This window comes from Paramormyrops kingsleyae, chromosome 23, assembly GCF_048594095.1.
Source record: "Paramormyrops kingsleyae isolate MSU_618 chromosome 23, PKINGS_0.4, whole genome shotgun sequence".
Classification (NCBI taxonomy): domain Eukaryota; kingdom Metazoa; phylum Chordata; class Actinopteri; order Osteoglossiformes; family Mormyridae; genus Paramormyrops; species Paramormyrops kingsleyae.
Window position 1 is genome coordinate 14,808,382 of NC_132819.1, and position 15,188 is coordinate 14,823,569.

General features: G+C 42.4%; 1 protein-coding gene and 1 long non-coding RNA gene across 3 annotated transcripts in view; both read left to right on the forward strand.

Moving 5' to 3' along the window:
* The window catches only part of cdk6 (cyclin dependent kinase 6), a 41,523-nt gene that overhangs the window by 18,478 nt on the left and 7,857 nt on the right, over positions 1-15,188 (forward strand). For both annotated transcript variants that reach the window (XM_023811861.2, XM_023811860.2), the window contains exon 5: positions 9,936-10,045. In XM_023811861.2, coding sequence (XP_023667629.1) covers positions 9,936-10,045 — 110 coding nt within the window. The remainder of the gene's footprint in view (positions 1-9,935; positions 10,046-15,188) is intronic.
* LOC111843898 (uncharacterized) lies at positions 3,639-5,056 on the forward strand. Its single transcript, XR_002838271.2, has 2 exons — positions 3,639-4,192; positions 4,541-5,056. It is a non-coding gene; the product is annotated as an uncharacterized lncRNA (long non-coding RNA).

The following is a 15,188-nucleotide window of genomic DNA, read 5'->3' on the forward strand; positions in this document are numbered from 1 at the left end:
AGAAGCAGACGTAATTCTGGAAATAGTGCAATTGCAGAGATCATAGCATTACGCATTGTGAAACTGAAAATTAAAAGTGGGAAAATAAAAGTTGCTTTCTCTGTTCCATGCACGACAGAGGCCTCCTCTCAGCGGCTAACCAGCTAGCTAGCTAGCTAATCGGGTCATGTATGAATTATTGGTGTTTCCTGTGCAGCTGGGACAGAGAGGCATTTTCTCTCTGTAATTAAGTTACTCTCTGTATTTAGCCTTCTTAAGAACAGGGATTCCTTCCATTTTCTTCGGGGAAAAGTCCAACATATGTTTGCCTAACATGGCAACTATCCTTTTGAGATGAACGTGCACGATCTCCATGCCCGTTCCATCACTTAGCAAGACATCTGTGCAAAACAGCTGCAAGGTAGCAAAGGTAACAAACACAGGACACACGTTACTGAACAGAGGTCATGTGACATAAGATAGGGGTGTTAGTGAACACATGACGTGTGCTATTGATCAGATCACACAGTTCATTGAACAGAGTACAGATAACCCAGGATTCTGGTACTAACCACAGTACATGGTACCGAACACAGGATACGTTTGTTTTTGGACAGGTATTACTCAAAGAAATAGATGAGCTACCAAACACAAAACGACCAGCCATTACCAACCTGTCTTTCCATTAACCATTTCATTGGTAATAATCACCTCTGTTCACATCCCACCCTCAGTTCTGTACGTTATTTTTAAATCATGTCCTTCACTTTCCATGTTGCCTTGAAAGACCTGGTGACAGGAAAGGCTGAAAATCTCGGTATGACTAATACCTGCCCGCCCGGATTTTACCAGAGAACAAACCAAGCGATTTTCCACCTATGTTTCTGTCTGCATGCAGTGGGGGTTCCTGCAAATAATCCGGGACAGACGCACCACACAATGTAGCACTTGGAGCGAATGAACGGCCAGCAGGTTGACAGGTCAGGCCCGATTTCAGCACGCTGTGTCAGGAGGTGAAGCTGTTCACACAAATATCGTGCAATCGACGCACTTTGCAATTCTGACCCAGCGTTTATGCTCCGGGCTCTGCCAATCATTCGAGTTTCTCCTGGGTTAATTGTCGAAGGAAGCTGGGCAGGGGGCCGCCTCGTGTGGACCTGATTTGAGGGGGAAAGAAAAAAAAATGGGATTCTGCATATTAAAGCTTTCCCTGTACCAGGGAAAAAATGGTAAAAAAAAAAATAAAAAATTACAGCATATATCAGGAATTTTCCAAGTAATGATTCGCGGATGTGGAAGCGTTGGGGAAACGGGGCCTTACTGAGCCGCCTTTGTTCGCGAACACTGGGCCCCACACTGAATTCCTTTAAGCGCTGCATACTTTGGCAGCCGCTGTGCACTTTTTAACTGTATGCTGTGCACCATTGCGCTGCGATTTGCACTGAGCGTATCACTCTCCTCCAAGCTGCCTCCTTAAATGTGCGTGTCTCTTATTTTGCCCTGTAAACAGTCTTTTTCGGGAGAGCTGATGCCGACTTCAGGTCACTCTATTGACGCGGTAAGGGACAGATTGACCAGTAAGGGGTGGGGACTCACTTCAGGTCCCAGTCTGCACAGGCCAGTGTGGGTAACACCAAAGTTTGTCTAGCTGCTGACAGCCTGTACCATATGTAGGATAATGTAGAGGGGTGCGCTGGACAATACCAAGTGTCACTCCCAAGACTTGCTGAGGCAAAAACTAGACACATGATATGCAAGCCTGGCTTCCTGCTTTCAATGATACAAGATATCCTTCTCTGACAACATGCACTATTTGCATTTTGAAGCATCTAACAAAAGAAATATGAGTAAGACAGGTAGAGAAAACACAGGAGTTTGGAGAACCATTTTTTCAAGCACCAGGTGGTGTGCTGGTTAAGGGTGCTGATTTCCCCACTGGAGACCTCGCAAGGAGCAGTTGAAATGTTCAGTTGTATAAATAGATGCTATTACAAGCTGCCAAACCTCTTATCTTGTGCAAAGCCTCTCAGTCCTGCCGCTTCTTCCGTGTTTGACCACGTGCTGTTGAGTCAGACCGGATGGAATGGCCGTGTGGCTGGCCGACGTTCGGCAGGCGTCAGGAGGCGTGCCAGGATTTACCGAGGGGCTTTGGACGTCTCCTAAGCAACAAAACAGTATCTGCCATCAGAAGCTATCCAAGTATCCAAAAGCTGACGGTTTGCCAAGGTGAATCTTCAGAATTTAAAGGGACAGTGAGGAGCACCTTGCCCCCGAGCTCAGAGCTTTACTGTCGGGATTACGAGGGAGACATTTACTCCCACGGACACGACGGACAATGAGAACTGGATCATCACCCCTCGTGCAAGCTTGATGTGTGTAGCTGGCACAGTCTTGAAATTAGGTACATATTACAATCCAGTGGTGACGCAAGGATCCGCCACAATCGGGAGGCAAATTCCCATGAGACACAGCTCCTCTGTGTCTGTGGTACGGTATAAGCACTGCAAAGTGCTTCAGCACCAGCCAGAGATCTTGGCTTGTGGATGTGCGGATATCCCTTTAAAACCACCCCGGCCTGCCGAGGAGGATGTGAAGGTCCATATTAAAGGCTCTTTCATCCCTCACTTCCTCCTTGAGCGAGAATGTAAACACAGGGCTCCATCCAACTCCGTCGGCCTGCCTTCTTCTAAGTTGCATTGTGTGCCATTGTTTCAGCTGCACGCAGGAAATAGAATTAGAGAGAGGGGGACCGTAGACCAGTTCTGAGTGAATAAAAACAAAATCTTCCCTCCTGAGGAGTATTAATTTTATGGATTTGGGTGCAGGCTTGATGAGTGGAGCTTCTAGGGAAAGACCAAGTGGTTCCTCAGAAAGGAAGGTGTAGAACGTGGCCATTTCATCTGCAGTGATAGCCAGCCTGCTTCTGCCAGGCTGACTGGACTTGAAATGTGCATGCCTATGATAAATTGTATTTTATTTAACAAGAAATATGTTCATACTAATTTATAAACTGGTCGATTAATTACTTGTTTTGTTTAATGTTTAATGTTTTGGCTCATTGGAGTACATATTAAATACATATAAAGCTACTAAAAGATGATACACTGGGCTGCAATCTGCGGAGTAAAAGTGATGTCTTTTTGCAAATTTGCTAAAAGTGTAACTGATTTGATTCATGTGGTTCGATATTGAGATTAACCCGGAGATTCAGTAAAACATTTGCAAGCTTGAAATTAGTATTTAGGAGGTATAACAGTGCAACAGTTCAAGGTGTAAACGCTTCAGTATACAGTAGTTTCCATCATGCAACCATTCTGCTCTCCTTTTAAGTGGTGCCCATGACGTGTATCTCTGCAAGCTGCCCAATACGCTGTCGTTGCAGTGTAATGTTTACCATATATAAATAATTGCAACAGGCAAATGCTCGCTCACAGAATACATCAAAACTCTGCTGTGCTTCAAAGAATTTCCACTTGACACCGGCATCTCTCACAGCCCTGGTTCCTGCTGGTGGGACAGACCTCTGGTGAAGCCTTCTATTAACGGCGGCTGTGTGGGGCGGATATGCTCAGATGGTAACGTCGCTTCACTGTAGCATGCGGTTCTTCTTAGAAGTCAAAATCCTATACATTTATAGCTTTTTCTGAAAAGCAGTTAAGAGGAAAAAAAGGCTGTGGTTTTTTGTTGCATAAGTGCAAATAAGTCTACCGTTTTTTTAAAGGGGAATCTAGTATCTGATTAAGGTCGGGTTCTCATGCTTGGTAGACATTGACAGTTGAGTAATTTTCCTATTTTGACATGGTTTGTATAATGATAAAAGTTTTAAAGAGTCGGTATCATTCTGAAGGGAAGCTGAATTTTGAAAATCAGGTGTTTTTTGGGAACCAGATTTAGGAAGCCATGTGATAACAGAATGATGTAATGAATAGCCTATCAGGAAGGAACTGTGGCTTAATCTCTCAGGACTGACATTAGGCTCCACCATGAGGCCTTACCCCAGAAGACAACAGCAGGAACCAGCTGCTTATCCTGAGACAGTAGAAAGAGACAACTGCAAAAGTTTATTTCAGATTCAGAGCAGGGATATTTGTTTTTTAAGGACCAGATTCAGATCAAGACCAAAGTGGTGTATGAATTTGTTTGCATTCTGCACATTTAATTGGAGGGGAAGGTAAACTCTGTGAGGATGGGAAGAGCTCTCTCCTTTGTTAAGGTACCGTGTAAAGGCAAAGCATTCAGAACAAAGTGGCTTTACGGGGCTTGAGATCAGCATTTGTAGAAATTGTGAAAACAGGCGAAGTTTGATTATGTGTTGAATTAGGGGTTAAGATGCATGTCTATGATAATGTAAAGTTTTAAAGAAACAAGTTATTAGCCATGTTTTCAAAAAGCCTCATTGTTCATCCTGTACTTGTAAATTGTAAGACTTCCAAAAAAGAAAAAACGTTTCGAATGCTATTTTATTAAAACTTCATAGCCTGGTCTTAAACATTGTCCCAGTTTTTGTAGCTTGTCTATAATGCTAATAGCTATCTCGTTTACCTCGTGTATTCTCCACAAGGTGCCTACAAGATATAAATCCTTTTTTCCCCCGGAAGGCAGAGTTAGAAAATGGCAGCGGAAGATGCTCACTTTTGCGTCAACTGTTGGCCTGTGGGTGCCTGGTGTTTCAAGTTTTCAATGAATGGTGTGAGATTGAAGAGGAACCATCACGCAGTAACCACACACGGCCGCTTTGATCACATCATCACAGACTAAGGGCAATATTTTCATGACTTCCTGTGCATTTCCACTTAATCAGGAAGGCTAAAATAAGAGACAGTAGCTTATTTAAGTCCTACAGCTTCTTTGTAAATCCCATTTATAAAATTGCTATTTTGAGAGTCAGAATAATTGCAAATATCAGACGCCCTTGTTTGGGAGCTAATCTGCAGGACCAATGACTTTTTCACTCTTAGTTTGTGTCTTCATAACATTTTCATCTTGGCAGATATGCATTTAACATATTTAGTGTGTAGTGTCTGTCCCATGTGAAAATAATTGTTTAAGCCAAATAAAAGAAACAGTGATGAAGGAAGCATTTGAATCAAGCGTTAACTCAAACACAGATGTCATCTCCACTGATATCAAATGAAAACATATGGCCAAATAAAGCATTAAATATGTCATAACACTGCTATTATATACTGATTCGGTATGTTTCCCATAGTTCCAAAGGTGGGTTCTCTCACTCCTTATGTCCACTTATGTACCTCGCCATCGGTGCTTTGCTTTCAGGGCTGCCCCATTAGTCATCTTTGTAGATTACATTCTTGGGGTTTCTGTTTCTATCAATCGTGCAGCAATAAGGCACTAATATCAGTAAGCCTCCAATCGATGCCTCTCTCTTTTTTTGTAGAATTATATGAGCTGTCTTGTCCCATTAGTCATCTTTGCAGATTTGCAAAAAAGTGATTAAGACAGTGGGGGTTGGTAACATCCAGATAGTACCGGCTTTGGTTCTCTTCAGGAAGGAACATGGCACTGTGGACAAAGATGCAGGTTTATTGTCTTTTGGACATATGCCTTATTGTTTCATGAAGACGAGCATGCGAGGATTTATGGGACATTTCTAAGAAAGGCTAGCTCATCTGGTTACAACACCTTGCTAACATAACATCCTGCTCAAGGAAGCATTTTAGATGTTCACAAAAAAGATTCCATAAACGGTAATGCTTTACATTAACTGTACCCTCATAATGCCTTTATAATGCATTTATAGAACATTCAGTGTATCTTCATGATGCATTCATAGAACATTCATAAGCAACATGTAAGGATATCTTAACATACTAACATACCTTAACAGCCTTAATATACATTAATAAACATTATACAATTGTAATGCTTGTTATTATTAAGCTGCTAAGTTATGTTAGGATGTTAAAGTATACTTCCATGCTTTGAATTATTATTGTCTTACAATTGCCATATTATTATGTAAATTATTTACATCCGCTGATAATCAAACACTCATCTGTCCATTATATGGAAAGTTATATCAAAAATCAGAAAAATCCATGTTTGGATGAGTCATTGAACACCCTTGTGCAAACTTTATGTAAAATAGAATTATTGACAACCACAGTGGAAACTTGCAGTGATATCTATATAGCAGAATTCTTCAAATTTGGACCTCGATTCCAAATACAGGCCTTGTTTTCAGTTCTCCAAGGTACTTAGTTTAATAATTACTGATTCTGATTGGTCAGAGGCTTCACACCTGACTGACAGTTAAAGGAAGGCTGGAAAACCAGCAGTGCTCGGACCTCGAGGACCGTGATTTGAATAACCCTGCTATATAGCGATATAAGCAGCCTCTCCTCACTGCATGATGAAGGGTGTTCAGCCTAAACCTCACATTCACCCACTGATGTCCTAAATGGCTAAAAAGTCACCCAAGTGAATTATAATACCTGACAAGGTATCTAAAGATCTGCATATACAGATGGTATTTGGGCTTCTCAAGATTACGGAGGTGCGTCTGATGGCATGGCTTGGTCTCAGCCTACACATGGACTGGAAATGTCTACAGTCTTCCCAGATTTGTCTTTAAGTGGCTCTAAAGGAGGAGAGGAGCCTTACCTAATGTAAACAGCAGGTCCTTCCCACTACGGTTGGCTGACTGCTGGACATTTCCGTGGAGCTCTCTGGAAACGAGTCCCGCATACAGATGAGCTGCACAGCCAGTGCAGTGTATGAAAGGCCAAGCCCAAAAGCCATTTGACGGAGTTGCAGTGTGAAACGCTGACTCTGTCTTCTTCACGTTTTCGCTCTGAGTCTCCAGGCATACCCAGGCCGCAGGCTGGCCAGCCTTTCACAGACCCAGAGCTGTACAAACTTGCCTTAAATATCAGCCTTGTGTCAGCCACTCCAGTAAAGGTACCACAAACGCTAGCGTGTCTCAAGTTAATCCTCTCGCCTTTGAGGCTGCAGCTGGAGGACAAGATTGTGGATAGCGTTCTTTTTGTGTAACTTGACAATTTGAAATACAAGTAATGGATAAAAACATCATTATTTCCATCCTAAATGCTTTATACTCTCATTGTGCAATTTGAATAACCTGGACTTTTTTGAAACAATATAGCTTTTTAAAAGTTTCAATATGCTTACAGTTATATGAAAGTAATTCCAATAGTAGAAGTGAATTTGACTTTGGCTTTATTTATTTTCACTGATGTTGTTGTGGTAAGGTATTTTTGTGAGTTGGTATGTGTATTCATTATTATTCTGCTTATTCTGGACATTCTTATTATTCAAAATTGTGTATTATGTCTGCACATGTGGCATCTTGGTGCTGTGGGTGTCAACGGGAACATTTACTTGAGTCAGATTAGCAAAGTCTCTGTGAAAGACCATTGTGACATATTTGCTAGTTGATGTACCGTATTTGCCGGCGTATAAGATGACTTTTTCCCCCTGAAAAACATGCCTCCAAGTGGGGGGGTCGTCTTATAGGCCGGGTGCACTTCAGTTGGGATAGACATAGCTGCCCATAGTGGCCTCCCGATGCCCGCCCGGTGCCCATAGTGGTCTCCCGATGCCCGCCGGTGCCCATAGTGGCCTCCCGATGCCCGCCGGTGCCCATTGTGGCCTCCCGATGCCCGCCCACCTCATTCTACATACCATCCAGTATCACGCGGTATCCAGCGCGGCGGCGGCGGGTCATCAGCGTGGCTGCGGCGAGCAGCAGCAGCGAGACAGGGGTGCCAGCCTTTTCGGCGTGACCGGCCCGTTCTGCTCGGCGGGAAGCAGCGGCACTCCGGCCCGCCCCTTGTCTACGCAGAGCTCGCACATGCGCACTTGCGCACTAGTGCCGGTCACAAGGAGATGCAGGGGCGGGCCGGAGGCCCTGCGGCCGTACAATGGTGACAATGACAGTTACTGTAATGGCACTAATACTAATACTAATGGCACTCATGTAATACCGGTATAATACCGGTAACAATAATAGCACACAGGGGTGTGCGGAAGAGGGGGTAGTCTTATACGGCGAGTATATAACAAACTCTATATTTTGAGTGGACACAGTGAACACAGATGATATTGCCAGTTTAGCTTGTATGTGGGTTGTCATCTGAGGCAGAAAGGAGGACCCTCAGTTGTTAGTTACAGTACGAATTAATGTTTGCCGTAAGCCAAAGCTCAAAGGGACCCAGTGGCATGCCGTCTTGTGTGACCTACCTGGAGATCCTTGGGAGGTAAATGACAGCAAGGATGAGGTTCCCGCATACAGTACATCACCTTTAGCCCATTATGGATCCCTATGAGAGGTGATCTGATGCAAATAGGATTGCTGGCAGATATAAGAAAAGAGCCATTTATATGGAGCAATACTGTCCAATAACATCCTATTTAATGTAATTTTCACTACTATTTCATAAACTGCATAAACTTTTTATTCTTCTTAAGCATTGGAAAGTTGAACAAGTATAAATGAAAATATAAGTGAAAAGTTTCTTTATAAAAGAAACATACTCTTTCCATATTATAAATATGGAAAGAGTATGTCTCAGGGTATGTCTGACATCCTATTATTATATCTTATTGTTATATGGTGATGACATAGTCACATTCTAGGCTGTCATTTAACTTTAAATGCGCTAATTAAGTGTTTCATCTAATAAAACAGCAGTATTTAATTTCCCGTGTAGAAAGAATCCCTATGAATTTTCTCTGCTGTTGCTAGAGGAGGTTACTTTGATGAATGAAAAATATGACATTTTCTTGCTAAAAATGTACTCAAATGGTGAACATACTATAAATTTATTTGTTATCAAAGAATATGGAGTGTATTTTTAGTAAATGATAAGTCAGTTACATGCAAATGTAGAAAATCTCAGTATGTGCAAAACCTTTTGACTGGTAGTGTTACCATAATAGCAAAAAACACAACTGGAAGGAATTCCTGCACTGATTTAGATATGATAGGAAAAGAATTACTTAAAATAAATTTAAACATAATTACAGTCACCCCTTCACATTCGTGAGGCTTAGGGGCAGAAATTTGTGAATAATATTTGGTTCCATTATTAAAAATGCAAAATTAACAGCACTGAAAAGTTTAAAAGTTTCTGCAAGAAATGTAAGTTTCACGGTTAGAGCGACAACTAACAAATGAGTGAGGCTGGTTGTTAAGACAAAAAATGCATGGCATGCAGACTTTTAATATTAAAGATATAGTATGCACTGACACTAACAAATATTAAATAACACTAATTATATATTATATAATTTTATGTGATCTAAAATATTTTCAGTATTGTTTATATATTTTAAGCAATCTCCTAAAATATGCCCATTTTATTGCTCAAGGCCAGCTCACGAAACAGAAATAACTAATGCCAAATTCGCAGATATGGAAGGGAGAATGTACATCAATGGTCGAAATCCTAAATACAATAGCAAATATAGAATACAGTGTTAATTATCAAAATTGACATTGAGTCAATACATGATGTTTTAAAATAGACCAATTTCTTATGAGTTTATTTAAAGTATAAAATCATTGCAGTGCTATCCATAATAATTTTACACCCATAAAGAGTCTCTTTTTCACTGCCCAGTGAAATAGCTAACAGGATCGGCTCAGGGTCGAGGGGAACACCTCTGATGATCTGCTGCAGGCAATGATCCACTCAGGGGCTTCTATACCTTTCTTCTTTCTTGCTGGCTTTTCATGCCACATGCCAACATTTCAGCACAGCATTTAACCACCAAGGGACTCAAAAAAGGCTCAATTTGAAGGAGACATTTGAAATGTAAGAAGCTTTGAGTCAGTGTCAGTCTTCCTCCTGGCCTAACTCAGAATCATGGTGCGCCTACTGTGTGCGCGGCAGGACTGACCTCCGTTAGGCTGTATGGGTTTTCCACACCGTGTTCACCCTTTGTGTGTGTGTGTATCTATTCCGCTGCAGGTTGTCACGTTGTGGTACCGGGCCCCAGAGGTCTTACTGCAGTCCAGCTATGCCACACCGGTAGACCTGTGGAGCGTGGGCTGCATATTCGCCGAGATGTTCAGCAGGAGGTTAGTGTACTTCCTTTGTGAAAGCTTCTATAATCACATATTAAATCACATAGTATTGTATCATAGATCGTCTTTTCACTACTACACAACTCACTATATGTTCACTTGTTACTTATAGTTCTCCTTTGATTATACTGTTTGAATGTCTGCCATATTCCTGACTAGGATTGCTGGTTAGAAGATGTATGGATGGATATGTACTGTTTGATAGTGTCCCCAGACCCTGAACAGCACAACTGGTTAAAATATATAAAGACAAGGAGGTTATAAGAAGCGTAAGCAATTACAAGAAGTTTGGATGGATGTTTCATTGATTCTTATTTCACATTAGATTTCACATTTCACGTGGCCCTAGGGGTAACCTCCTTTCACTGGCACCTGGGAAGCAGAGCATAACTTCCTGCTTTTTTGACGGTTGGGCTGTTGAACGTTAATGAAATTCAGTTGGAGCCTTTCCGTGGTTTCAGACTTCTGAGAATTCAGCTTCAGATATTTTTTTTTTTTCACCGTTTGTGGTTTAACGTTAATTTTCACAGCGAGAGAGAATCACCAGTCGCACAGTGATTAGCAAGCCCACATCGAAAATTTGGTTTAGATGGGGTGGGGTGGGCTGGATCCGCTTCCCCATGCGATATGTCTTCCGCTGTGCTTACAAGCCCTGCGTAGATGCATGTTTGTTTAACGTTTGGGGATTGACATGAAAACGAAGCCCAACTGAATGGCATTTGGTGCTCGGCTGGTCATTCGTAGCGGAGGACTGCTGCCAGGTGAGTGAGGCCCTGGTCATTTCTGTGTCTTTCCCCTGATAAGTAACATCCCCTTTTCAGCTCTCTGGGCTCAGGCAGGCTGTAGACCGTTACCCCATCTGACCTGTCACCATTACTACACATTTTTTGATTATACTCAGTTGCTAACTGCGACTGTATGTTTAACCAGATGCTAACCAGATGAGTAACCTGTTACTCTAACTTAGTTAGACCATCAATGCAAAATACTCAGTCATACGTAGTTGAGCTAATTGTACTCTTTGGCCCTGTATCCTGAGAAGGACAACATTTTCAGCTTTTATTTAATAAGTATGTTTTCTTTTTAATATGTATACGACTTTTTATAGCAGAGTAATGCGAAACATTGGTTCCCATGTTCATTGTCCTTCTGTTCACACCATAATCCATCTCCTAGTTTCCTGTTTTATTTCTGCCATGAGTATGTCCTTCCTGATTTTCCATTCCCAGTAAAACACTCTCTTTACTCGTATGCCACGATTTTGGGAGCGAGACCTTCAACGGCGCTCTGGCCAGCTTCTCACGTCCTAAAGAAAATCCCCAGACGCTACACAGGTTCTGTATGTTTGGTCCATAAAGATAAAAGGCTCTGTCTCTCCAGCCGGTCTCTTTAAATAAAAGCAATAGAGCAATGTAGAATTTCTCACTTTGGATGCAACGAAGTATGCCTGTGGGTCTGTATGTCCGAAAGATAACTCTCTTTGGGCATCAACTGTCTGGGTGCAGAATCGCTGCAGAACAGAATCAGTTTCTGGGTGCCAGTCTTTCACATATCACACAGGGTGCTGTGACTTAGTGCTCAGCAGCTTTGATTTGAGAGGTAATGGGACAATCACATTTAACACCCAGCTGGCCATGAGACACTTCAGACACGTGTTGCCAAAATGACCTTAAATAGCGTGGGACAGATAGAGCGCATCTGAAGGTGAAATTCCAGCCTTAAAGATTGTTTCAAACCACGTGCCAAGTCTCACAAATCCTCAAGGAATGTTTTGGAGCGGAGACTGAGTCATTCCCGTGACAGCAGACACGGGTTGTGTGCATTGACACAGTTGGATAACTTTCACTTCAGGCCAGGTACCTCGCTCAAGGCTAAAAGGGCACTCCACCACCCATACTCCGTGTTCCAAACCTTAACCACCAATCACACGGGGGGTAACTGAGTAAAGTCTGCCTCCACCCCGCTCCTGTCTAGGGGTGTTGTTTTCCTTTTAAAATGCCCTCAAATTCCCACACATGGAGAAAGCTGTCACTCTTATTTGGTTTCCTGATGAAACTGGGGGGGCTTACTTTCTTGCAAACGAAGAAGGCTTGCATGGAAGGTGCAGGGGTCAGGTCAGGAAACCCAAAGATCTGTGGTGTTTTTGCATTTTCCAACCTACCGTTACTTGTCTCTAAACATTTTCAGATTCCTGAAGGCCCTTTTTATCATTTACCGAAGAGCCATCGGCTGTATTAGTAAATGATTTGAGAATATTCACCGTCAGCCAGGTTTTCCCCATGCCTGTCTTAGCAGTGACAAACTCTTGCATTTGGCTCCTCTTCTTAATGCGGAGCCTCCCCCAAGTGTTGACATACTCATTTCACACTCATGCACGCTTCTTGTGCCTGTGTCACACTATGCCTTGAGAACCGAAAGCCCTGACCATGCCAGTGTCAATTTCAAACCCGGCAGATCTACGGAACCCTGGGGAAATCCCAAAAAGGAGGCAAATGCACAGCGTAAGTTTGGGTTGTGCAGTGGAGTGTGTCATCATCTGGCAGCTAGCAACCACAGGGTCGCTGCCATCAGTTAGTTCCTGTTTCTATGGTAATGGCCCCCGGCCTTCATATTGGATAATCGGACCTCCCTTAACCTGCACCCACATGCCATTTGCAGCAATAGTGCTTTGTTATCAAGTTACAGTATATATGAAACTTCCCACTGAAGTAAGACATTAATAAAAATAATTGATTGACAACCAGACTTAATTTGTTAATCCAGAGAATAATTGCATGTAAATGATGAAAATATGTAAGAAGAGTCTTGCTATTAATATCTGCTGATACATTTTAATGCTTAGTTAATATGAGCTTCTGAAAGTATCTCTTATTGAGTTACCGCTGAAGTATCATAATACCATAAAGGGTTATTCCGCCAGAAATTGTTATTAAGATTTCTGTTTAAAATCATCTCTAGGTTACGGTACTCCACCCAGTAGGACCTAATCCTTTGTTTCAACAAAACATCGCAGATCACAGTTCTCACATTTTGCTTTGATGGGACAGGTACATGAATGAGATTCAGATGACCACATGCATCCTTCTATTTCAAAGGAACTGGGAGTGTATTGGAAGTACTTCTATCATTTCTGATCACTCTCTGAGAACAATAGTAAATGTCTGCATTCACATCTGAATTTATGGTATGCGGAGAAGAATGTATCCTAACAGCCGTCATTCATAATTAAGACACCTGTTATATCTTTCCTATCCATCCATCCTATGCAGGATAGAGGGGGTCTAGGGCCTAGGGCCTATCCCAAAAGTTATAGACACAAGGCAGAGAACAACCCAGGATGGGGGGGCCAACCCATGGCCAATTTGGCAACTTCAGTTCACTGTGGGGGGTAAACTGGAGAACACCCCACAATGACAGAGAGAGAACAAGCAAACTCTCCCCCACCCCAAGCAGAGTCTCGAACCTCACTCCAAGCGGTGTGAGGCAACAGGGCTAACCACTGTGCCAGCCCTCCTATGTTTTATATGTTCGGGAATTTCTTTAACAAGGTCTTTATTTGCATTGTGATTTTTTAAATATAAAAATGACACCATTTGCTCACCTAAAAGCAAACATTTCATATGAGTAATGTTATCATAATCATTTCCTAGTAAATGTATTACACTCACAGACTATTACCAATACCATCAGTTTGTTTTTCATAGCTGTCTATCCAGTGCAGGGTCTCTGTCTGCCTGTATCTCAGGAAGTACAGAGTATTAGACAGCCGGACACAGAGAGTCTGCTCAGCCCTCACAGGTCACACACACACACAAAGCACAGTTCAGAGACCAGCTACTGATCCAGCTAAAATCTGCATTGTGGGTCAAAGCTGGTCTGCGTGCTAGATGCAGACACTGAGCAGGACTCGAACCCACAACCCAGGAGGTATGAGGGCACAGTAGCCCTGCCCTCCCAGCGATAAGTTGTTAGTTAGACATGACATGCTTGACACCTCAGCCTGACAGCCTTATTCCTCAGTGCACCACCAAAACACCCTCTGCACACTCCTCTGCATGTCCCGCTTTCGTCAAGCTGTGCTGGAACATCCCCAGACCTCCTCTGTATCCAGAACAGGGACAATCCCCCACAGACCACAAGAGGCGACCTTTTCAGAGTCTACCACACCCATGGGCTCTCTGTTCGAATAGAGACGTAATCCATTAAAACGATACCTTCTGCAAGCTAAGGTCCAGCTGCCATTCCTGCAATCAGCACTAAAAGAGACCCAACGTTTCAGTTCTGACTGTCTTGATACGCACATATTTGCAGAAAAATTCCCTTGATAAGTCAGTCATTGCCACCCCTCCCTACCCACACATGAATTGTAAAGCACACAGGCACACATTCCACTGATAACTCTGCACCCCTCACATCCTCAATTGCATACACACACACACACACACACAGTCCTGGAATGCAGGACAGAAGTGCTGTCTCTAACCAAGCATGACTGCCTGCATGTCAAAGCTCAGGCTCTGTTAACCTGCCAGATTCTCACTGTCCTGCCTGGAGCTGCAGCAACCTGGAACATCACACAATGCTGCAGATTCACACTCCAAACTGAGCACAGATCCTGCTAGAAGCTGTTGATTAATATCAAGGGAGTAGTTCTGGGAAAATACCTTGGGAAGAATTTCAAATGTACTTGTTTTGGCATGACATCGCTCAAGGTTATTTTTAAAAAGAACTGGTTTGGCAAATTCTTAAAATCGCAATATTGTTCGATTGTAAATCTCTTTAAGTCATTTATTATTCACCTGCAAGACTGCAAAGAACACCGTCCTTTCTGAGGTGCGCCATACACATGAAACCATGAAAGGATGATGCATATGGCTATTTAGGGGAATTATGAGGTGTTTTGTGCTAATCCAGCCTGTGAGCGTTGTTTGATTTTTCCATTCCAAACAACAAGAAACAATATATCACTGACAGTTACTTTTAAAAATTTATTATGACTGTTATTTATGATAATTACTTTTGTCCAACTCGCATTGACTAACAGATCTACATTTAGTACTTCCTGTTTATAACATGGCTGCCTATTGTCATAGAAAATGCTTGAGGAGTATCTGTAAAAAGCCCAAAGGGTATAACA